Source organism: Scyliorhinus torazame, chromosome 16, assembly GCF_047496885.1.
Source record: "Scyliorhinus torazame isolate Kashiwa2021f chromosome 16, sScyTor2.1, whole genome shotgun sequence".
Taxonomy (NCBI): Eukaryota; Metazoa; Chordata; class Chondrichthyes; order Carcharhiniformes; family Scyliorhinidae; genus Scyliorhinus; species Scyliorhinus torazame.
Window position 1 is genome coordinate 138,394,755 of NC_092722.1, and position 25,010 is coordinate 138,419,764.

Genomic DNA, 25,010 nt, shown 5'->3' on the forward strand with positions numbered 1-25,010 from the left:
ACATGAAGATATCCCACTTAAAGTGACAGCAGATAAAGGGCGCAATTGAATGGCATGATCATGCCCAACTGGGTAACCGACAAGGCCATTAAATCTCGTGGCAGGCCTCTTGCGTGATGAGTGACCCTCGGAACTCCTTGTGAGATCTAACGAGATCCCGCATGACCTCTTGATCTGGACCTGGGTGAGTTCCAGATTAACATTTAAATGATCTATTAGGCTGCGCCCGATTCTCTCAAGGCCCAGAAACTGACAGCCTCACTGGGGAGACCTTGCCATGGTGCTGTTTAGCACTGGCGTGGACCAAAGCATAACAGCACCTGAGGGATTCTCCCACACCATCGGAGGCGCCCGGGTGGTCATGCTCTGGGCAGGGTTGTACCCTAGCACTCCTGCTTGACACCTGAGCACTTTGGCACTGCCAGGTTGGCAGAGGCACTGCCAGGCTGTCAGTGCCAAGGTGCCCATTTGTCAGATTGCCCGTGCCAGGGATCGGCCCGCAGGTTCCCTGCCCTTAAGAGGTGAGGCGAGGGGGGCTCGAGGACACTCTAAGAGGTCATTTGGGGCAGTAGTGGGAGGGTGGGGTCCGGAGGCCCGCAGTGGAATGTCCGAGGTGGGATCGAGAGATTGGGATGCCAGTTAAAAATGGTACCTGATTCCTTCCTGCACTGACAAGCTCATTTCATTTGTCATCTGACAAAAAACAGTTTGGGTTGGATTCAACTCAGGCCTAATGATGAAGGCCCATGGTTCAACCCATTAAGTTACCTAGCTCCTACATTCTCTAACAAACACATTGCTGAGTTGAAGTTCAACTCTCAGACCAGCCATGCCACTATAAAAATTATTCATTAAATATTTTGGTGTTACAAACATTCTCATGTTAAAAACAGGAATGTAACTAATTCAGTTACTGGACAGGAACAAAGAACAAAGAACAAAGAAATGTACAGCACAGGAACAGGCCCTTCGGCCCTCCAAGCCCGTGCCGACCATACTGCCCGACTCAACTACAATCTTCTACACTTCCTGGGTCCGTATCCTTCTATTCCCATCCTATTCATATATTTGTCAAGATGCCCCTTAAATGTCCCTATCGTCCCTGCTTCCACTACCTCCTCCGGTAGCGAGTTCCAGGCACCCACTACCCTCTGCGTAAAAACCTGCCTCGTACATCTACTCTAAACCTTGCCCCTCTCACCTTAAACCTATGCCCCCTAGTAATTGACCCCTCTACCCTGGGGAAAAGCCTCTGACTATCCACTCTGTCTATGCCCCTCATAATTTTGTATACCTCTATCAGGTCGCCCCTCAACCTCCTTCGTTCCAGTGAGAACAAACCGAGTTTATTCAATCGCTCCTCATAGCGTATGCCCTCCATACCAGGCAACATTCTGGTAAATCTCTTCTGCACCCTCTCTAAAGCCTCCACATCCTTCTGGTAGTGTGGCGACCAGAATTGAACACTATACTCCAAGTGTGGCCTAACTAAGGTTCTATAGGAAGCCTGATTACATATTATCTTGATGCAGTATAGTGGCCTTTTCCTAATTTTTCTAACGATTTGTAAGGATGCTTCCTGACTGACTTGAAGAAATGTTGATTTTTGATGTTTGACCCAATTAACTGCCTTCTTTCCTAATCTATCTGAATGCACTTCCTACTTTTTTCTTGGTCTAGATTGCAACTGACATATTTCTGCTCCAAATAAATTCCTGCTGTTGGATGCCATCTAGTGTAACAGTCTGGTAATATTAAGTAGTTTGATTTGTAGAATAAACATCATTCCCAGAAATGGGTAGAGGGGGAGAATTTTCCAGCCTCAACCGCTGAGCGGCAGGATCTTCCGGTCCCGCTGAAGTCAATGGGAATTTAAATGGATCACCCAATTGCCAGTGGAAAACTTGCATGGTGGGGCCAGAACGTCTGGACAGGGGGGGGGGGGGGGGGGGGGGGGGGAAGGGGGGGGGTCCGAAGAATTGCCTCTCTAAAATTAATATGAACATTTATCGCCTGAGATTATTTGCGTAATTATTCACTGAGGTACTTAATTTTTCTGCACTTTATGAACATTCTATCCTATAATATGCAAATGCCTGAGATTATTTGCGTAATTATTCAGAGGTACTTAATTTTTCTGCACTTTATGAACATTCTATCCTATAATATGCAAATACTTCAATCACAATGTCGAAGTGGCAAGTGGGAGGGGGACCATATACAGATTGTTGCTGTCTGGTTTCAGGCCAAACCAATTTTGTAACGGTGGCAGTAACAGGTTCATTATGCCCATTATTCATATATATGCAGAAGGCCGAATGCTCGTATAAGGTGCTTGGCCTGCACCCCACTTTTGATGCCTGTACCAATATGGTTGACAGGGTAACTTGTTCAAAATGTGCTTGCACATCACCTGCCTCACTAAACACTGTAAAATGTCACTGAATTTCTAGGCCAATGTTCCTGAATATGCCACCTTTGATGGCCCTCGTAGTGTACCACCTAGGTGGCATGCCATGTTTCATTATTTCAGAATCGCTTACTCACCTGAATAGTGACTGATGCTGTGGGTTTGTACTAATTACAGCCAAGAATGAAATTAACAAGAGACATGATCACGAGCAACGAAGAGTTACCACACACACTGGGAGTAGTTCCACGCTGGTTTCTGACGCCTCAGGTGCCGTTATGCCTTGGTCCACGCCAGTGCTAAACGGCGTCATGGCAAGGTGAGTTTACACACCTGTCTCAACATCTGCAGTGAAGTGTCATATAGGAGTCACTGCCACTGATGGGTGGGATCTCTTAATGCCGGCTTGTGTCTGAATCGCTATTTTATTATTTTAACTGTAATTCAATGATCATTGTAGAAAGCGATATTGTTCAGACTATTTTCCTTTTTGGCTGTATCTCTTCACGCAGAAAGGATTTCAACACCTGTGCCGGATTTTACAGATAAATTCTTTGCAAATCTATTTCTAGCAAACACAAATCAATTTTAAACAAAACACACAGCATACTATGAAATGCAAGTTCACAAAATGAGAACAGATGAGTGTGCTTCTGTGCGCCTTGAAGCTTCAAGCTGTTGATCAGACCCCACTGTCAGTGGACTTGGAAGTTGCAAATTTGTACTTATTTTGCTGGGGTGGAGATAGAATTAATATTCAGCCCTGCCCCCAGAAACATTGATTTTCTTTTTAGTAATTAAATACGTAATAGAAAAACTGTCATATTTTTGTTGTCTTGCTGTACGTACAGACATACGTATATATCTGAAACTTTTGTAAAGTTTAACATCCTTAAATCACAATGATACACAACCATTGTCCCCTTGTGCCACACTGACTGAGGAAGCTCTTTCTTACCGTAAAATGTTCTTGTGATTTGTAATTTTCATCCAAGTACACTCGTGCTCGATTATACTCTTTCATTTCATCACTCGACAGCAATTCTCTGTAGTAAAAGAAGGAAAATTCAAATATTTCTCAGGTGATTTCTCAAGTAACCAATGCTTTCTAAGCCGGCCTTTCAAACATTTAAACTGTTCAGTGATGCAAAGGTTTAAAATTTTTACCTCCTGGTCTTCAGGATCAAATGCAACCTCGTCTAATGGAACAGAATCCTTTCTCTTACTGCTGGGAGGTATCTTGCAGGCAATAATCTGAAGTGCAAACCTCCCCAAAAATCTGCACAAACTAACAGTCTCACTTAGGTAGATGATATAGGAAATATAACAAATTAATAGTGGTGTACCAGGGCTGTCCTGAGCTTGAAGGTAAGGCATATTAGTTATGGAAGAAATAAAGAAAGTTTTGTAATGCATTTTAACTTGGTGCTGCCAACAGGCGCCCAAAGTTCCTTTTATAATATCACTCATTAAAGTTCCCTTCATTATGATTTCCCTCAGTATGATTTCATTTTGATTTCCCTCACAATCATTAGCATTGCTGCCTCACAGAGCCAGGGGACTGGGTTCGAATCCCAGCTGTGGGTGACTGTCTGTGTGGAGTTTTCACGTTCTCCCCGTGTCTGTGTGGGTATCCTCCGGGTGCTCCGGTTTCCTCCCACGGTCCAAAGAAGTGCAGGTTAGGTGGATTGGCCATTCTAAATTATTCCTTAGGGTCCAATGTAGTGCACGTTAAGTGGGGTTATGGGGATAGGGCAGGTGAATGGGCATTGGTAGGGTGCTATTTCTGAGGGTCGGTGCAGATTTGATGGGCCGAAAGGCCTCCTTCTGAACTGTAGGGATTCTACGATATCATTCTATGCTTTCCCTGATTCAAAACTACATTTAAAAACATCAAAGTAAAAATGATGAACAGATAAAAGAGCATTTAGCTGAATAATGTAATGGAAAGCATAGTTTCAATTCACTATCAATTAGCTGATATTCTTAGTCAGTGTGTGATACTTCAGCGTCTTACATTTAAGCTGATTCTCAAAGGAGGGAATGGAAAAGTTGTTTTTAAAACCGTTAGCAATATCTGGCAAATTAATGAAAAATCCAGGAGAAAATTATCTTTATTAAAAAAGTACAGTGAGGAGATTCATTAAGAGGTATTTAATGAGAGGTTGTATCTGATATAAGAACAGTTAACAAAACAGATTTTAGTCATTGATACAAATATATTTTCGCAAAAATAAATGTCTAATTTTTAACCTTAAAGTGTTTGTCTGAATCAAAGAAAACCAGCATTCTATCCATTGTGATTTTCACTAAACCGACTATTGCATCTTTATTCAGAATTATAAATCTTGACAAATTCACACAGGCAATGGTACTTCTGCTGGTCCTCCATCTTGAACTGAGTAAAGTATTAGCAACACAAGATTAAGCTGTTCACAAATGGCATCATCTCATTGCTTTCCATCACATAACTCAAAATTAGCTAAGAACATGAGCATCTATCAAACAGGAAAAGCCCAATTAGTCCAACAAAAAGATCTCCTTTTTTTCTTACGGGGTGGGAATGATCAACTACCCCGTGGACATGGCAGAATACGAGTTCCCCCGATCAAGGGGCAGGGGATCTCTAACAGTGTCTGTCTATGTATAGAGTCGGCCAGTAAGGCACCGACTAGCGAAGACCCTGTCGGGAGCTCCTGGAGCTGTGTATAATAATAGTTGTAAAATAAAGTAGGTTTTTGTTTCTCCAAAACTTGGTGTGAACTCTCCGTAGCCTTATAAAACAACCCCAGCTAACCATTTTCTCAACGTACTGCTCAACCTCCATCCCTGCAGAAACACGTCTAATTGTTTGGAGGAAGCCGTTCAGCACACTGGCCGTCCCTGGTAATTCCCCAGCTCTCTGCCGTCCAGACATTTTGGGTCAACTCATTTAACACAAGTCAACTCTTTACTTCTAACTTCATTATTTTTGTTTGTGTTCCATGGTATTTGAGCCTTGGTGAAAAGTCTGTTTAACTCAACCATTGTGGGCGCAAAATGTTATAGACTCCATAATCTGACAGGTTTCAATAATATCATCTTTAGGACCTCATTGTTTTTAAGGAAAGCAAGGGACACCAGGAAAAGGTGCAATCATTTTAACTGGTCATTACGCCAGGTAGACACACCAGTGAAATAGATCAAATGACACGCAAAGTGTTCAAACTGAATGTCTTTTTAATTTGGGTTTTGAATGGTTTTACATGTGGATTTGTTTATAATACATTTGTTAAAGGACAGTTTGAGTTTGAACTTTGGACTGTTTGATGATCTACATGAAGATGCAATATCTTAACGTCAGCTGGTATGAAGCTGTTTCTATATTGTATGAGTCTTGTCTAGGTTATTTGACATAGTTTGACAGTCACAGTACAGCAGAAATTCTTCCATTTTTATCGAGGGACAATAATGCCACAATAAAATTAACATGTTCACGTCAGATTGCACATGCACAGTTGTTTTAAACTCTTGGTTAAGAATGTAATTGTCCGGCTGCTCAGCCATTTTGGAAGGGCTGAGATGAGACCCGCTGAGGACCGAGCTGAATTTCCTTCACGAACTGACTTACGAACGTGGGCTGAATTCACTGGTAGCCAGAAAGGACCACTGCCTTGGAGCAAAAATGTTCAGGCGGCTGGAAGTGGAAGGGGGGGGGGGGGGAGGCAAGGGGGCAAGGGTTGTCACTGCTGTCGCTTGAGACACTAATGAAGCTTGTTTCCTGAAGTGGATCTTAGTCCCATTACTGTGATGCCCCCCACAGCATTGCTTGGAACATATCTATGGCCCTTGCATCATTCCCCAGGCAACCAGTCAACACTTTTGTCAGGGGAAGTGAGGAGAGTTTGGGAAAAGGAGAAAACTATCAGAAACTGTAGAGAAAGATTTCCAATTTTTTTACTGTTTTCAAACTCATCATCAAGTCAGTTCTTACTGGTTAGAAGCAAACGTGGAATTTGAAGATACTCTGTTCGTGTCTTTGCATTTCTTGAATACCAAGAAATAAAGGTGGGGGTAGAATAGGATGAAATAAGAACCTGCTGGTTTAGCACAATGGGCTAAACCAGCTGGTTGTAATGCAAAACAAGACCATGCGGTTCAATTCCTGTACTAGCCTCCCCGAACAGGCGCCGGAATGTGGCGACTGGGGGCTTTTCACAGTAACTTCATTGAAGCCTATTTGTGACAATATGTGATTATTATTATTCTTAAATTCTCAAGAGACTCCAGTGCTTTCCTGTAAAAACTGAAAATGAACGTTGTTAATGCATGCACAACTTGACCTGTGCCAACAGGGGGAGACAAATTCCAGGAAAGGTTGAGTTACACTGGCAAACTTTACACACCATCTGCACCAGCAGAGGGAAACCTCCTCTTGTCCGCAATGTAATCTGTCCTTCAACAACATTACATGTTGATCCGTCGGTGATGAGCTTGCCATAATGAGAATACACTGCAGATTTTTAAGAAAATGTGTATAACTGCCAAACAATTAGAGGTGAGCTATTTTATTTAGTGAGCAAACTCCAATCATTAATATTTTTATTTGGATGAGAAGATTGTTGCTGGAAATCAATAGCCGTGTTATCTTTATTTATAAAAAGACAATATAAATGTATTTTAGCAAATGTATTCAGTGCTGACAAGTACCTCTCAGTGACACCTAATAGGATTAGATTTTTTTAAATTAAATCAAACTTCTCCAAAATAAGATTTAAGTTTGTATAGTTGATCAGAAGCCAGGACAAGTTGAAAGATGTAGGCTGGAAGCGCACCCCTGCCTGCGGGTTTTCCGGTGCAATGGGGTGGCCTCAATGGAAAATCCGATTGACAAGTGATGGGAGGATAGAATACCGCCGCCAGAGAATGGCGCGCTGCCGAGGAACATGCTGCTGGGGGAATCAGAGAATCCTGCCCCCAATGTTGCAATTAGTTATTATTATTGCGCAAATTCTTATTAATGAAGAAAGTGATCAGAATATTGGCCCTGATATGAACCAGTATGTTACAGCACAGTTCGAAGCTCCCTCATTAGTACTCGTCACAACACTGGCTGGAAATTGCCTTGGTGTCATATTGAAACAGTGGTGAGAATGATAGTTTCACAATGACTTAAAGCTCTGGTGAATGGTTCTTTCTTTTTAATTTATCCCTCATGGAAAATAAACTTTTTGTGACAGTAATTTTTGGCTGGTCTAATGTTCAAAGCCAAAGTTTGGCAGTGTACATAAACTAGTGTACGTAAACTAGTGTGCAGAAACTAGTGTGCATAAACCAGTGTGCATAAACCAGTGTGCATAAGATAGGCTGTGGCAATTAGCACAATAGTCTGTTACAGTCGAGTGTTCAGGTTTTTTGTTGTTAACTTTGTGCTATGTAGACTGGGAAAGTGAATTATATTAACCTGTGCTGGCTAATAGCTAAATGTCTCCAAGCAATACAACTTGACTTTGCACCTCAATAACTTAATATCATTTTCAGATCTCTTAAGATTTCATACTCATCGTAACAGAAACCCCAAAGGGCAACCGGAGGCTTCCATTTCACTTCGTCAACTATGCGTTGTACTTACTTCACAAACTTGTCAACATGAGACATTGAGGCTTCATAGTTCTTCCCGCCAACTTCTTGGCAATGCAATGCAATAAAATGAGGCTTGTGTGTGTGCACAGTCTGCAAGGAAGAAGAATGCATCATCAGTGCCACAACAGAACAACCTGTACAATTTACATGAAGTAGAACAGTCATTAGCTGACAAAATACTTTAGATACAGGCCTGTGTGGTCTCATGTAAGTTAGAGACAAGCGTAAAATAGTTTGCTGTGCTTCACAAGAAAATTTCCTTTCTGCATTTATAGACATAAAATTGACCAGAGCAAGTTTTGGAAAGTGGAGTGAAGACCATATATGATGATATGTATGACTGCGAAAGGGCTCTGTTTTCCCGTTTTAGGTCTTGCAGTTGATTCAAGTTGATGTGAGTTACAGCTTCTCCCTTAGTTATGGCAGCAGAACTCCATAAACTGTAGGTTCAGCTTCAGGTTGTCAGCTGGGCTAGGAATGACTGGCTGTGCCTTGTTCCAGGCCCTCAGCAGACGTGCTGTCCCCTCTGTTTTCAGCAGTCCCAGGTTAGCTGAGGGAGATAGTTGGAGCTAGGATTTACTGCCATCCCTTTTTCCATTCCCATTCTCCAGCACCATTAGGAATGGGATTATTCACCGCACAAGATGAAGGACAACACGTTAATTATGTACTGCAATCGGGGGCGGCATGGTGGTGCAGTGGTTAGCACTGTTGCCTCACGGCGCCGAGGACCCGGGTTCGATCCCGGCCACTGTTCATGTGGAGTTTGCACATTCTCCCCATGTCTGCGTGGGCTTCACCCCACAACCTAAATATTTGCAGGTGGATTGGCCATCTAACTTGCCCCTTAATTGGAAAAAAAAATGAATTGGGTACATTAAATTTTTAAAAAATTATGTACTGCAGTATAACTCCAATCAAGATGCTGGGACAAATAGGGAAACGCTTATTCTTAGTTTAAACAAGTAAAACAAAGTAAATGCACTTAAATGAGGGCTGTCCTCCCCTCGCCATAGGGAGGAATATAATCTGTACAAAAGAGGTAAATGCCAACATTGAGAACAACTGAAAAGGGTATATTAATTTTATGAGTGCTGATTTTATATCTACCTTGGTTAAGGATTGTGTTAAATATATTATTTTACAATGTTTTTGGGGATTTCTGTATTTTGTTTCACCTGTATCCTGGCCAATATTTATCCTCCACCAACATCACTAAAAATTATTCTCTGCCCATTCTCATTTTGCTGATTGTGGGATCTTACTGTGTACATACTGGTTGCTACATTTCCATTTACAACAGTGACTCCATTATAAACATATTTATTTTGCTTCAAAGCATTTTGGGAGGTCCTGCACAAACAACAACAACAATTGACATTTATATACCTCCTTTCATGAACTGTCTCGAGGCGCTTCACAGGAGCATTATAAAACAAAATATAACACTGAGCTACATAAGAGGATATTAGGTCAAGTGACCATAGGCTTTGTAAAAGAAATTAATTGTAAGGAATGTCGCAAAGTAGGAAAGTGTGAAAGAGAGGTGAAGAAATTTCGGTAAACACATTATCCAAATGAAAGTTTCTCCTTTTTACTACAATGTAGAAATTACCATTGGTGATGCTGATGTTTATTATGCCCTTATTATGTTCTAAGTACACAGGTATAACTCTGTTTATTTTAAATATGTTACCAATTCCACTGAAATAGCATACTGGGGAATGCCACACAAGTACATTAAGCATTTGTCTAATATTGCCAAAATAATTTCTAGGCTTCCATTATTCCTAAAGGGCAAGCAACAAATATTTTTATTATTATTAATGAGATCAATCATTTAAATCGTGATGATAAGTTGTGAAGAGTACCTCTGGAGTTCAATAAAACTAAAATTGCACAGCTCCTTAATGAGAATTTGTTTGAATCACAATTATATTTTTCCACTGGATATTACCGGGCATTATTATATCGCAAAGTTGTTTTCATAGAATCATAGAATTTACAGTGCAGGAGGAGGCCATTCGGCCCATCGAGTCTGCACCAGCTCCTGGAAAGAGCACCCTACCCAAACCCACAACTCCACCAGATCCCATAATCCAGTAACCCCACCCAACACTAAGGGAAATCTTGGACACTAAGGGCAATTTAGCATGGCCAATCCACCTAACCTGCACATCTTTGGACTGTGGTAGGAAAACGGAGCACCCGGAGGAAACCCACGCAGACACGGGGAGAACGTGCAGACTCCGCACAGACAGTGTCCCATGCCGGGAATCGAACCTGGGACCCTGGAGCTGTGAAGCAATTGTGCTAACCACTTTGCTACCGTGCTGCCCCCCTTTTAATATTAGTATACTATACAAGAGGAGACTGCTTTCACCTTATTTTAAGGAATGGAGGTGGCAGCTCTCAGAGTCCAATCCCATCAAAAACAGCTCTGAATAGCATGTCTTGACAACTGGGGTCACAAATGTGAGACTTTGGCACGATTTAACACCCAGAAAACAGAGTCCCATTTTGGGCACGAATAGTGGGGTGTTTCTCGGCGCCGCACCCCGATATCAAACAGGACTCTGGTTTTTTATGGCCTCGGTGAGGAACGCCCCGCCGAGGCTGCATTTACCTCATTTAGTTTAAATGGCGGCCCGATCTCTCGCCCCCTTCTCCCCACCATGGCCTCCAGACACCCCCCAAATTACCTCTGAGGGGTCCTTGAGCCTCCCCTCACCCCACATCTTAAAGGCAGGACACACCTGGGCCCAACCCTGGCATAGGCAACCTGACACCTGGGCACATTGGCACTGGCAGCCTGGCATGCTGGAAGTGTCCCTGCCAGCCCTGCAGTACCATCTGGTCATCCTGGAAGTGCAAAGTTGTCTGGGTGGCACTGTCAGTGTACCCAGGTCCCAGCAGGAGTGCCAGGTCTGAGCCTGCCCAGGGCCCAACCATCCAGGGACCTTTGTGTGGACCAGTGCGAAATGGCACCATGGCAAGATCTCCCAGGCATTGGTGTTCATTTCCGGGCCTCAGGAAAGGGCGGACAATTATTTAAATGAGTCTAATGGCTCACTTAAATATGTAAATCTGGATCTCGCCCAGCGAGGGCAAGATCCAGATCGTGGCATCTCGCAAGATCTCATTATATCTCGCGAGGCATTCTGAGCATTGAAAATCTTGCGAGAAGCCTGTCGCAAGATTTAATAGCCTTGTCGAGCCATTGAGTCGGCGATGGCAAGGCCGTTTGATTGCGCACTTTATAAGAAGATTATGTTTTCAATTGTGTCGACAATTTAAGATTAAACAGAATGTCCTGAGAGTAGGAGATGATGAAATCATATCAAAATATGCCCAGGGACAGGACCATGTGATTTATTGTCATGGGTTGAGAACCTATGTTGCAACCCATAGAAACCCAAGTTTTCACGCTTTGACATGAGGGGCAGCTGGACTCTCTGGACAGACCCTCAGACTCAAAACCCCGGTGGAGAGGTGCGGCCATGATAAGCAGAGGGGAAAATCTTGGGCAGCACGGTAGCCTTGTGGATAGCACAATTGCTTCACAGCTCCAGGGTCCCAGGTTCGATTCCGGCTTGGGTCACTGTCTGTGCGGAGTCTGCACATCCTCCCTGTGTGTGCGTGGGTTTCCTCCGGGCGCTCCGGTTTCCTCCCACAGTCCAAAGATGTGCAGGTTAGGTGGATTGGCCATGATAAATTAGTGTCCAAAATTGCCCTTAGTGTTGGGTGGGGTTACTGGGTTATGGGGGTAGGGTGGCGGTGTTGACCTTGGGTAGGGTGCTCTTTCCAAGAGCCGGGGCAGACTCGATGGGCCGAATGGCCTCCTTCTGCACTGTAAATTCTATGAAAATATAGTTTTTGTGTTATCCCCAAGCAGAATGTTGGTGGGAAATCGTTCTCCATTTAAACAGACAGACCACGGGGAAATTTGAAATCTAAAGAGTCGCCAGGGGGTGCCTTGCTGCTGGAGGACTGAGTGAAGTGACTTTCAAAAGGACACTCTTAGACTCGCCTTGATGTGGCAGGAGAGACTTTCAAAGTCTTTCAAAATTCAGGAGAGGTGTGGACTTAAATCTACAAGGCTACATATTTTGAGATGTGGCAAAACATATGAGTGGGTTGTAAAGTATCTTGGTAGTGCTAGTTAATTAATGGAATGAAAATCACTTTTGTCACAATTAGGCTTCAAATGAAGTTACTGTGAAAAGCCCCTAGTCGCCACATTCCGGCGACTGTTCGGGGAGGCTGGTACGGGAATTGAACCATGCTGCTGGCCTGCCTTGGTCTGCTTTAAAAGCCAGCTATTTAGCCCCGTGCTAAACCAGTCCCTGAGGATGGGCCTTTTCAGTAGTCTGGTATATTTATTGCCTATTAAGAAATATTTGGTCTTGTTTGTTACAGTAAAAGTCTTAAAACTTGACCTATTGTGTGATTCTTTCTGTCATTTTTGTGCAACTCATATCTCTTTAAAAGTTATTTATCTCAACAGGAATCATAACAAATTTCACACAAACTGTGCAAATTTTAGATCAGTTACTTAGCAGCAACTATTCAAAATTTTACAATGAATTTGGAACTTTCTTTTTAAATGCACTTGATGAAAATCCTGACTTCATTGTCACCACATCAGAAATAATGCCCCAATTTAATTCCAAGAGGTGTGCAGAGTTGATCTGTCCCAACAACGGTTCCCCTCCTCACCCGAAAGTGTAGCAATGCAAAATAACCTATTCACATTTGTCGTCCAAACATAGTGAAATGACTCAAAAGAGTTTTGCAAAGAGGAAATAGCCATTGCGTAGGAGTTTGAGAAGGGCACAGGTGAAGATGATCCTCAGTGGGGGAAATGAGTTTGGGGAAAGCATTTGAAAATCAGGGGCACTGTGACAAAATGGAACAGTTAAAGAGAATGATATCTGAAAACTTGGTTACTGCTTGAAAGAGAACGATGGAGCGCACACCATAGCGATGGAGCGACTACAGAAAGAAGAGCAGGCTTAGGCCTGGAAGAATTGTAGGCGAGAGTGGGAATGAAAACAAGGATGAGGACTTTGAAATCATCACTGTGGGAAAGAGATGCCAGTGGAGGTTGGCGAGTGTGGGAGCAATAAGTGAATGCAACATGGTGGAGCATGGAATTCAAGCTGCAGAGGCCAGGATAGAGTTTGTAGTCGGTAGAGTTCTGGGGAACTGATAGGGATGGAGAAGGCAGGAGGAGATAAAGGTGTGGAATGGGGTTTTGTCAGTCGCGGGATGAGGTAGAGGTGAGGGTTGGTATGATGGTAAGTGACCTTGGTAAAAGATCGAGTGCAGGATTCAGCTCAGGATAAATCTCCAATACTAAATTTATACACTATTGATTTTAGTATGGATGAACAAATACAAGGGAGGAAATCGGACTTAGGTGCAACAGCTTAGAACGACTTAGAAGGACAGGGATTCATTCAACGTAATGCTGGGCAGGCAATGGTACAACATGAATTAGAGGTGACGATACAAAGATTAATTGGGTGTTATTGGAAACTAACCCCAAACTACTAAATAATGTTGCTGACAGGAAGCTCATGAATGAGAAACAAGGGAGGAAGGTATCCCAGACCATGCATCATTGGCTTCAGCAGGCAAGTCAAAATGGGAGAACATTTCAGCAAAACACATTTCTAACATCAACGCACATGCACTTTCCAGTAAGTCAATGGGTCATGATCAGGGGCAGGAATCTTGGCAAAGTTTACTCCTCTTAAACGCAGGGACATGAAAGCCAATTTTATCATCCTGCAACTGAGGCCAGATATCTTAGCACAACCAGAGTCAAACCTGGTCCACGACTTCCATTTATTAATTGAATGATTGGCAGAATGGTCAGTTGCATGAAGCAGTAGTTTTCTCAGTTTTTTTCCTTTAAATTCTAATTTTTCCTTTAGTTTTCTGCCTAACTCTCCTTTTCGATAGCCACCTCACCCAAGAGCCTGGCAAGTGTGTTAACCAGCTGATAATCGATAAGAGATATCACAGCCAAATCTAGCCTGATAATCCACCCAAACATACACACACAAACACTTTCAGTCAAAATCACTGGCCAATTAGTCAAGAGTAAAGCCCCATGCTATTTTTCCCTCCTTCATCTGTGATGGTTGTAGCTAATAACACCCCCTTCATACAAGGCTGAGACACAAACTGCGTAAACACAGATAATATACTGGCTAAAATCAAACATTGGGAGCACCCATTCTGTGTGGCTCAGTAATGTACCACACAGTGCATTGCACACTGTGCCATCAGGATTTCCAAGCTATACAATTTAAAAGTAGTTAAGGCATAGTTGGGTTCAAATGTGACCTCTGTGATTAACTATAACATGAAATTAAGGAGCAAAAGAGTAAAAACATTTGAGCTAAAATCCAACCCAGGAATTTCTACTGGCAAAGGAGGGAATAAGGTTGAGTTGGTTAAAAATTGCATTGGTCACTAATCGCAAGACAATAATATCTTGTTTAATTCCTGGCATTAGCACATAACACAAATAGTGAAATGTTCCTATAAATCAGGAAAGTGCCAAGACTGCAGTCTTGTTAAACTGAGTTAAATCGGGCCTGAATAAAACTTCTGTCAAGTTATGCATAAGTGTAATGATGAAGAGATTTTAACAAATAGTTTGGAAGGTTTCTAAGGTAGGACTACGCCAGGCGTCTAAGTAAGTGGACTTCGCATACAATATATGAAACCAATAATCAATTCTATTAGATTTTTCTGAGATATAATCACAATTATAGAAAATGAACAATGGGATTTTAAGATCCCAATTATCTTAAGCATAAGATCTAGCTGGTACAATAACATGGTCCCCTGCTCTTTCAGTATTGAAACAGCTTCAAATGCAAGCCGATGGGTGCAGACTTTTCTCTTGCTGAAAGCAAAATGGGTTTGGTCAATGCATCATGTCACAGAATAAAATTGCCACCTAGAAAATTCCATGACAAAGGCATTGACAAAATACCATGTGGGAAGTAGAAATTTTGGGATTCTCCCGAATCCCCCGATGGCGGCGTAAACAAGTGGCGCGAAACACTCCAGCGTCGGGCCAATCGGAAGTTGCGGAATCCTCCGCACCAATCGGCGCCAAAAGCTGGCGCATGTTAGCGCATGCGCAGACCGGCCGCCGCATTCCTGCGCTTGCGCAGGGGGGTGTCTACTCTGCGCCGGCAATGGCGGAGCCTTACAGAGGCCGGCGCAGAAGGAAGGAGTAACCCCATGGCACAGGCCCGCCCACAGATCGGTGGGCCCTGATTGCGGGCCAGGCCACTGTGGCCCCCCCCCCCCACCGGGGCCGGATCTCCCCGGGCACCCCCGAGGACCGCACCAGCCGACCTACCAGACAGGTCCCGCCGTGTGGGACCATGTCCATTTCACGCCAGCGGGACTGGCCAGAAACCGACAGCCGCTCGGCCAATTGGGGCCCGGAGAATTGTCGGGGTGGCCGCTGGCAACGGCCCCCGACTGGTGTGGCGTGATCTCCGCCCCGCCTGAAAACCGGCGCCGGAGAATACGGCAGCCGACGTCGGAGCGGCGGGGCGGGATTCACGCCGCCCCCCGGGGATTCTCCGACCCGGCGGGGGGTCGGAGAATCCCGATTGGGAACAAAGAATATTTTACGAACATAAGAACATAAAATGAGATCAGAAGTAGCAGTAACGTACCAAAGAGTCTCAACCCTTCGAGTAAAATAATTTCTCCTCATCTCAAGTCCTAAATAGCTGATCTCTTATTTTGAAACTTTGAACACCCTCCACAGCTCGACACTCTGCAGCCAAGGGAGATACCCTCCGAACATCGACCCTGTAAAGTCCGGCAAGAATTGTCACTGTTACAATACGACCACTCCCATTCTTCAAAATTCTAAGGAATATTGGCCTAGCCCACTCCATTTCTGATCATAGGCTAATCCCCTCATTCCAGATCTTAGTCTCGTGAATCTTTGCTGCACTCCCTCTAAGGCTAGTATGCTATTGATAAGGTACAAAGGCACAATCTACACATAATACCCCAGGTTGATTCACCAAGACCCTGTACAGTTGCAGTAAAACATGTTCATTTACATTTATACTCCAAGCCGTTTACAGAAAAGGCTGAGATACCTTTTGCTTTCCTGGCATTTGCTGTACCTACATGAATACCTTTCTTTGATTCATGTACAAGGCCACCAAGTCCTTCTAAAAAAACAGAGCTAAAGAAGAGTCATACCGATTCAAAATGTTAACTCAGTTTCTCTCTCCACAGATGTTGGCAAACTTGTGGAGTTTTTCCAGCATTTCGGTTTTTATTTCAGACCCTGCAAAGGAGTGTAAAAATTGGAAGCAAAATTCATTTTATTTTCTGTTCAGGGCAAGAGCAGGACACAATGCCAATATAGTCATCAGCGTAACAGAAAAAGAGCTGAGGGAGTGGGCCTGTGTAGGACTGGAACAAGGAATTTTCCACAATCTTGCAAACAGCAGGCATTGCTAGAACCATGGATGGCACAGTGGTGTCGTGGTTAGCACTGCTGCCTCCCAGCAACAAGGATCTGGGTTCAATTACGACCTTGGGTCACTGTCCGTGTGAAGTTTGCTCATTCTCCCAGTGTCTGTGTGGGTTTCCTCCGGGTGCTCCAGTTTCCTCCCACAGTCCAAAGGTGTCCAGGTTAGGTGGATTGGCCATGGTAAGTTGTCCCTTAGTGCCCACTGCTGGTGGGCAATGGCTCGGTGGGGTTACGGGGTTACAGGAATAGGGTAGTGGCGCTGAATGGCCTTCTTCTGAATTCTAGGCATCTATGATTCAATGTAGGGACCCACAGCAACACCTTTTAGTTGAAAGAAATGAGTTGAGTTAAAGGAATCCTTTGATGTGAGGACAAGTTCGGTCAGGCAAAGGAAGATAGTGGTGGACAACTGACTGGGTCTCCACTGTGGAAAGAAGTGGAGAAGTCACAGGCCATCCTGGTGGGGGATGGTGATGTAGAGAGATTGGATGTGCATGGTGAAGAGGAAATGGTTCAGGCCAGGAAACTGGAACTGTTAAAGGGACAGAGGGCAGCAGACGTAGGTGAGGAAAGAGGGGTGTGTTCATTGGACCCACAACTATGTCTGTCCCATTTTACCGCACTTTTGCTCTCACCCCTTCCCCACCAACCTCCATATTCAGAAGATCATCCTCTGCCATTTCTGCCAACTCAAATCACTGTTTCCCTCTCCTCCCCATTTAATATTCGAAAGGGGCCATTCCTTCCAGGAGACTGTTGACCGCTCCTCAATCACCCCCAAAATCAACCCTCCCCTTTTTTCCCAACAACAACTTTCCATGTAAGTGCAGGAAATGTGACACCTGCCATTTTTGCCAGCTTCTCTCTTGACCATCCAATATCCCAAATTCTCTCCCAGGTGCATTGTAATCCTTCAGCTTGCTTCCACACCAACCTCTCTGTCCTCTCCCCACTGCAGTGTTTCAATGATGCTCAATGCGAGCTTGACAAACAAAACCTCACCTAATGATTCGGCACTTTACAGCCTACCAAACTCAACTCGGGTCCAACTGTTTCAAACCGTAAACTCTGCTACAATTTTGTTTTCTTTTGCTTTACAGGTTTTGTTTTTATTCTTGGCTTTCTCTTTGCTTTCTTGAGGCAGCCATGAATCCTTCAGCCTTCATACCTCTACGCACATCTTTTGTTTCTTTACTTATTCCATTGCCACGCCCTTCGATCTTGCACCATTAACTGTTTCATTATTTAATCTCTCCCTACCTTCCACCCTATCACAGACCTTCCTATCTCTTCTTCCATCCCTCCCCGCTTTCACTCGCCGAAAATTTATTACATTTCTATCTTTTCCCACTTCTGATGAAAGGTTGGAATCTTCCCGTCCCACCAGCAGTGGGAAACTTGGCGGGCAGGGGAACTTAATTTGGAGCGAGGCTAAAAATCAGTTTCCCGGTGGCGGGACGAATTTTCGGAATTAAATTCTTCGAACTAACGGTCCGTCGAACTTCCCCACGGACAATGTCGTGAAGCCCTTTTTGCAAGGTAATAGCAAGTCAAGCATGCTCATTGAACGGCCATCTCGCTGGAATTAAGCTCCAACTCCAAATTAATTTCCCCGGCGATGAGAAATTAGAATCTTCACTTTTGCGGCTGCACATAAGCAGCAAGTACGTGGCGAGGTCGACTTCTTTCACGGAGAACGGTGAGCTGCCCTTGCCTTCTTTGAGGAGCGTCCATAAAAGTCAGCCTATGCTTGCGACAGTGCAGCTTGTGTGGAAGGTGACCGAGGAAGGGTTTGCGGCTGAAGTGTGGAGTGGTGGCCTGGGAAATATGGACGATATAGTGCAGGCTGTCCCGGGTGTCCTTAAAATATGGTACCCAGATCTTCAACCCCATGAGATAATGGTGGGGGCTTCCCTGCCCCTGCCATAAGAATCAGCGAGCTCCTCGCGGATGCATTTTTAATTAATTGAACACAAAATAACGGGTGGTGAGCACCGCACCCTCCTTCTCCCCCCCCAGTGGTAATCACTCTTGCTTCCATGCCCAACACTGAACTTAGACCCCAGCACGGAAGATTCAGACTGTTGACTCTGTTTCTCTCTCTCCAGAGATGCTGCCTGACCAGTTGAGTATTTCCAGTTGTTCCTGCTCTGTTCATTTCAGATTTCCAGCATGCCTGTAGTATTTCACTTCGGTAAAAATAAGTTTGAGTTTGACTGCAAGGGAGGGTTGCGCCCTCAAGAAAGAGTGAATCGCCCAGCAGCTGCAAATAATTTGGTGACTACCCTTGTGCAGTAAACATCTGATTATATCAGGGTGGGGGAGGGTGAGAACGGAATCTGAGGTGACATCTAACTTTATCAATGTTCACTTTCCACAGCGTTGTGTGGGAGGGAATGAAATGGAACTTGTTATATTATACTTAAGGTACAAAGTCATTTCTGATGTCAATCGGTGATCCCTTGCTTGTAATGCACTCATACCTTCAGAATAAAGAATGTGGCTCTGCTAGTCTGCCCTTCATAGACCTCAGTATATCCAAACGTTTGCTGTCTGAATCCTATCACCCCCTCCCCCCACACCACTCACGTCCTGGTCTCTTGTCACCTCCTCTATGCTTTGACATATGGGTTCCTGCATACGCCAAACGCATCGAATTGAAAATACTCCTTTTGCTTTTAAATGTATTTCTGGATTCTCTCAGGAATCGCCTCTCCCCTGCAAACTCTGCATTCTTCCAACTCTGGTCTGCTATGCATCCGTCCAGCTCTGTCACCATTGATGGCCATGTCTTCTGTCATTCTCTGGAAATTTCTAAATCAGTCTGTCTCTCCACCTCCCCCCCTTAACCCCTCCCACACACACACACACACACACACTTTATAGCTGGTCCACAGCTATAAAGTTGCCAGAGATGTTTTTCTAGGTTAAAGGTACTTTGGAAACGCAAATTGGTGGATTATTTCTCTACACTCAACAACAAATATAAAATCCTGCTACACTATTCACAGTTGCTTTACAATCTAAGATATATTCCTGAAAATGCATTACCTCTGCTAATAAAGAGAATCTTTCCAGTTAGTATTTACAGACTTATTTCTGTACGATGAGCATGTACTTCCAAACCAAGCCACACAAGATGCGCTGGAGACATCTGTGATCATGCCACTGGCACAAGCTGCATCTCATCATCACTAGAAATACCACCCTCAACAGTGTCCTCATCACTCCTACCAATCAGAGTCCACTACCAACCAATCAGCACTCTATTCTCATGCAGTATTAACTGTTGTTCCCTTTACTAATAGTATTCTTGTGATCTGTCCTGATGAGTGCAAGATGAAAAACTTTGACAGTATGTTTCTTTTTTCAGCAATACAAGCATATCTCCAGAAAATTAAATCTGGATACTCTCAGAACTGTCAGATCAAGAGCCAACAGACTACCCAGCACTGCACCATTCAATACCAGTTGAAACTATGCAATAGCAAATAATCTATTCTTAATCTGGGGATGTTCGAGGGATGCATGAAGGAACCATGAAAGCAACAGGCCCAGCAGCAACCAAATCAGCTCCCTTGAAATCAAAAAGAGAGCTGATCATCACTGAATCTAGCAAGCAGACGGAAAGGTGGGTGGGGCACGTCGAACGACGCAATGGAGAACATTGTCAATGAAGAGGCTCTCAGCGCCGTTCCACACTTTCCTGTCATGGAGGAGCTGGACAGCGAGCCCACCATAGCAGAGCTCAACAAGGCCATTAACCAGCCTGCCGGCAGCAAAGCCACAGGAAATGATGGCATTCTACCTGAAATCATCAAAAGTGGAAAACCAGCACAGCTGCAGCATCTCCGTGAATCTTTGTATCTCTGCTGGATCCCTTTGTGCCTCGAACAAAGGGGATCACAGTAACTGCAGCAATCAATGAGGCAGTTCTGAAGAAGAGTCATTTTAGATTTGAAACGTTAACTCTGTTTCCCTCGTCGCGAACGCTGCCACACCTGCTGAGCTTCGTTCCGGCACTTTCCGTTTTTATCCCCGATTGCCAGCATCTGCAGTAAGTTAATTTTAGTCACCGAGGCAACTCCTGGTTCAGTATTGTGGGGACGGTCTTTGCCCGCATCTGTCTGATCAGATTGCAGACGCTGACATTACGCAACTAGCCTGAGCCATGCTGGCTCAGAGCTGGCAGACTGATTTTCTTACTTTGGCGATTACAGGGGCAGTTTCGCAAACCGCACAGACGACCCTGCACTGCCTTCAAATACCTCACCAAGGCCTTTGACTTTGTCAGCAGAGACAAACTCTTTACGATGCTGTAGGCTGCCCAGCCAGACTCCTGGCTTCTTCTTTCCACAGGAACATGCATAGTTTCATCAGTTAATGGAGCATCATCAGAGGCTTTGAAGATCAGAAGCTGGGTGAAGCAGGGCTGCCTCCTGGCACTTTGGCATATTTTTCTCCTTGTTGCTAGTGTATGCATTTGGTGACTCAAATGAGGGTATCTACCTTTGTGCAAGAGCCGGCGACAAGCTGCTCTATTTGGCATGTCTGTGTACCAAGGCCAAAGTGTGCAATGTCCTAGTTCATGAGTTGTTGTTTATTGATGATGTCATTCTGGCATCCCACACTGAATTACAGAATTGTTACACTGCAGAAGGAGTGGGAACAGTTTCTCCCTACCCATTCTGGGGCCGGTTTAGCTCAGTTGGTTGGACAGCTGGGTCGGGATTCTCCCCTACCCGGTAGGACGGGGGGTCCCGGCGGGATGGAGTGGCGGGAACCACTCCGGCGTCGGGCCGCCCCAAAGGTGCGGATTTCTCCACACCTTTAGCGGCCAAGCCCTCACCTTGAGGGGCTAGACCCGCGCCGGAGTGGTTGGCGCGCCGCCAGCCAGCGGGAAAGGCATTTGGCGCCACGCCAGCCGGGGCCGAAAGGACTTTGCCGGCCGGCGGAAGTCCGCGCATGTGCGGGAGCGTCAGCGGCTGCACATGAGGGGGGGGGGTGTCTCTTACGCGTCGGCCAACTGCGTTATAATGTTCTATGTTCTATGGTGAAGGCTGTGGCCGAGGCGGTGGGAAAAGAGTGCCCCCACAGCACAGGCTCGCCCGTGGATCGGTGGGCCCCGATCGCGGGCCAGGCCACCGTGGGGGCATCCCCCGGGGACAGATCGCCCCGCGCCCCCCCCAGGACCCCGGAGCCGCCCGCGCCGCCTAGTCCCGCCGGTAAGAGAGGTGGTTTGATTCTTGCCGGCGGGACTGGCATGACAGCAGCCGGACTTCGGCCCATCGTGGGCCGGAGAATCGCCGGGGGGGGGGCCGTTGACCGGCGCGGCGCATTCCCGCCCCCGACGAATATTTGGTGCCGGAGAATTCGGCCCCTGGTTCGTGATGCAGAGCGAGGCCAAAAGCACGGGTTCAACTCCCGTATAAGCTGAGGTTGTTCATAAAGGCACTGCCTCCTCAACCTTGTCCCTTGCCTGAGGGGTGGTGATATAAATTGTTTCAAAGATCTTTTCAGGAAAAAAGTTGATGTGACTGCATATAATCTGCAGTCTTGAGCTACTTAGAACATAGAACATTACAGCACAGTGCAGGCCCTTCCGCCCTCGATGTTGCGCCGACCTGTGAAACCACTCTGAAGCCCATCTACAATATTCCCTTATCGTCCATATGTCTATCCAATGACCATTTGAATGCCTTTAGCGTTGGCGAGTCCACTACTGTTGCAGGCAGGGCAGTCCACGCCCTTACTACTCTCTGAGTAAAGAACCTACCTCTGACATCTGTCCTATATCTATCTCTCCTCAATTTAAAGCTATGTCCCCTCATGCTAGACATCACCATCCGAGGAAAAAGGCTCTCACTGTCCACCCTATCCAAACCTCTGATCATCTTGTATGCCTCAATTAAGTCACCTCTTAACCTTCTTCTCTCTAATGAAAACAGCCTCAAGTCCCTCAGCCTTTCCTCATAAGATCTTCCCTCCATGCCAGGCAACATTCTGGTAAATCTCCTGTGCACCCTTTCCAATGCTTCCACATCCTTCCTATAATGCGGTGACCAGAATTGCACGCAATACTCCAAATGCGGCCGCACCAGAGTTTTGTACAGCTGCAACATGACCTCATGGCTCCAAAACTCAATCCCTCTACCAATAAAAGGTAACACACCGTACGCCTTCTTAACAACCCTCTCAACCTGGGTGGTAACTTTCAGGGATCTATGTACATGGACACCGAGATCTCTCTGCTCATCCACACTGCCAAGAATCTTACCATTAGCCCAGTACTCTGTCTTCCTGTTATTCCTTCCAAAATGAATCACCTCACACTTTTCTGCATTAAACTCCATTTGCCACCTCTCAGCCCAGTGCTGCAGCTTATCTATGTCCCTCTATAACTTGTAACATCCTTCCGCACTGTCCACAACTCCACCGACTTTAGTGTCATCTGCAAATTTCCTCACCCATCCTTCTACGCCCTCCTCCAGCTCATTTATAAAAATGACAAACAGCAGTGGCCCCAAAACAGATCCTTGTGGTACACCACAATAACTCCAGTCTGAACATTTCCCATCAACCACCACCCTTTGTCTTCTTCCAGCTCGCCAATTTCTGATCCAAACTGCTAAATTACCCTGAATCTCATGCCTCCGTATTTTCTGCAGTAGCCTACCGTGGGGAACCTTATCAAACGCTTTACTGAAATCCATATACACCACATCAACTGCTTTACCCTTATCCACCTGTTTGGTCACCTTCTCAAAGAACTCAATATGGTTTGTGAGGCACGACCTACCCTTCACAAAACCGTGTTGACTATCTCTAATCAAATTATTCCTTTCCAGATGATTATACATCCAATCTCTTATAAACCTTTCCAAGATTTTGCCCACAACAGAAGTAAGGCTCACTGGTCTATAGTTACCTGGGTTGTCTCTACTCCCCTTCTTGAACAAGGGGACAACATTTGCTATCCTCCAGTCTTCTGGCACTATTCCTGTAGACAAACATGACTTAATGATCAAAGCCAAAGGCTCAGCAATCTCCTCCCTAGATTCCCAGAGAATCCTAGGATAAATCCCATCCGGCCCAGGGGACTTATCTATTTTCACCCTTTCCAGAATTGCTAACACCTCCTCCTTATGAACCTCAAGCCCTTCTAGTCTAGTAGCCTGAATCTCAGTATCCTCCTCGACAACATTGTCTTTTTCCTGTGTGAATACTGACAAAAAATATTCATTTAGCACCTCTCCTATCTCCTCGGACTCCACGCACAACGTCCCACTACTGTCCTTGACTGGCCCTACTCTTACCCTAGTCATCCTTTTATTCCTGACGTATCTATAGAAAGCTTTAGGGTTATTCTTGATCTTACCTGCCAAAGACTTCTCATGTCCCCTCCTGGCTCTTCTTAGCTCTCTGTTTAGGCCCTTCCTAGCTAACTTGTAACTCTCGAGCGCCCTAACTGAACCTTCATGTCTCATCTTTATATAAGCCTCCTTCTTCCTCTTGACAAGTGTTTCGACTGCTTTAGTAAACCACGGTTCTCTCGCCCGACCACTTCCTCCCTGCCTGACAGGTACATACTTATCAAGGACACGCAGTAGCTGTTCTTGAACAAGCTCCACATTACTATTGTGCCCATCCCCTGCAGTTTTCCTCTCCATCCGATGCATCCTAAGTCTTGCCTCATCACATCATAATTGCCTTTCCCCCAGATATAACTCTTGCTCTGCGGTATATACCTATCCCTTTCCATCACGAAAGTAAACGTAATCGAATTGTGGTCACTATCACCAAAGTGCTCACCTACCTCCAAATATGACACCTGTCCTGGTTCATTACCCAGTACCAAATCCAATATGGCCTCGCTTCTCGTTGGCCTAGCTACATACTGTCAGGAAACCCTCCTGCACAAATTGGACAAAAACGGACCTATCTAAAGTACTCGAACTATAACGTTTCTAGTCAATATTTGGAAAGTTAAAGTCCCCCATAACAACTACCCTGTTGCTTTCGCTCCTATCCAGAATCATCTTTGCAATCCTTTCCTCTACATCTCTGGAACATTTCGGAGGCCTATAGAAAACCCCTAACAGGGTGAAATCTCCTTTCCTGTTTCTAACCTCAGCCCATACTACCTCAGTAGACGAGTCCACATCAAACGTCCTTTCTCCCACCGTAATACTGTCCTTGACTAACAATGCCACCCCTCCCCCTCTTTTACCACCTTCACTGAGCTTACTGAAATATCTAAACCCCGGCACCTGCAACAAACATTCCTGTCCCTGCTCTATCCATGTCTCTGGAATGGCCACAACATCGAATTCCCAGGTACCAACCCATGCCGCAGGTTCACCCACCTTATTCCGGATGCTCCTGGCATTGAAGAAGACACACTTTAACCCACCTTCCTGCCTGCCGGTCGGTACACTCCTG

At 45.1% G+C, this 25,010-nt stretch overlaps 1 protein-coding gene across 5 annotated transcripts in view; it reads right to left on the bottom strand.

Moving 5' to 3' along the window:
• The window catches only part of inpp5a (inositol polyphosphate-5-phosphatase A), a 752,293-nt gene that overhangs the window by 374,345 nt on the left and 352,938 nt on the right, over positions 1 to 25,010 (bottom strand). For all 5 annotated transcript variants that reach the window (XM_072479145.1, XM_072479144.1, XM_072479142.1 and 2 more), the window contains 2 exons: positions 8,022 to 8,122; positions 3,369 to 3,456 (listed from right to left, as the gene is read on the bottom strand). In XM_072479145.1, the coding sequence (XP_072335246.1) occupies positions 3,369 to 3,456; positions 8,022 to 8,122 (189 nt within the window). The remainder of the gene's footprint in view (positions 1 to 3,368; positions 3,457 to 8,021; positions 8,123 to 25,010) is intronic.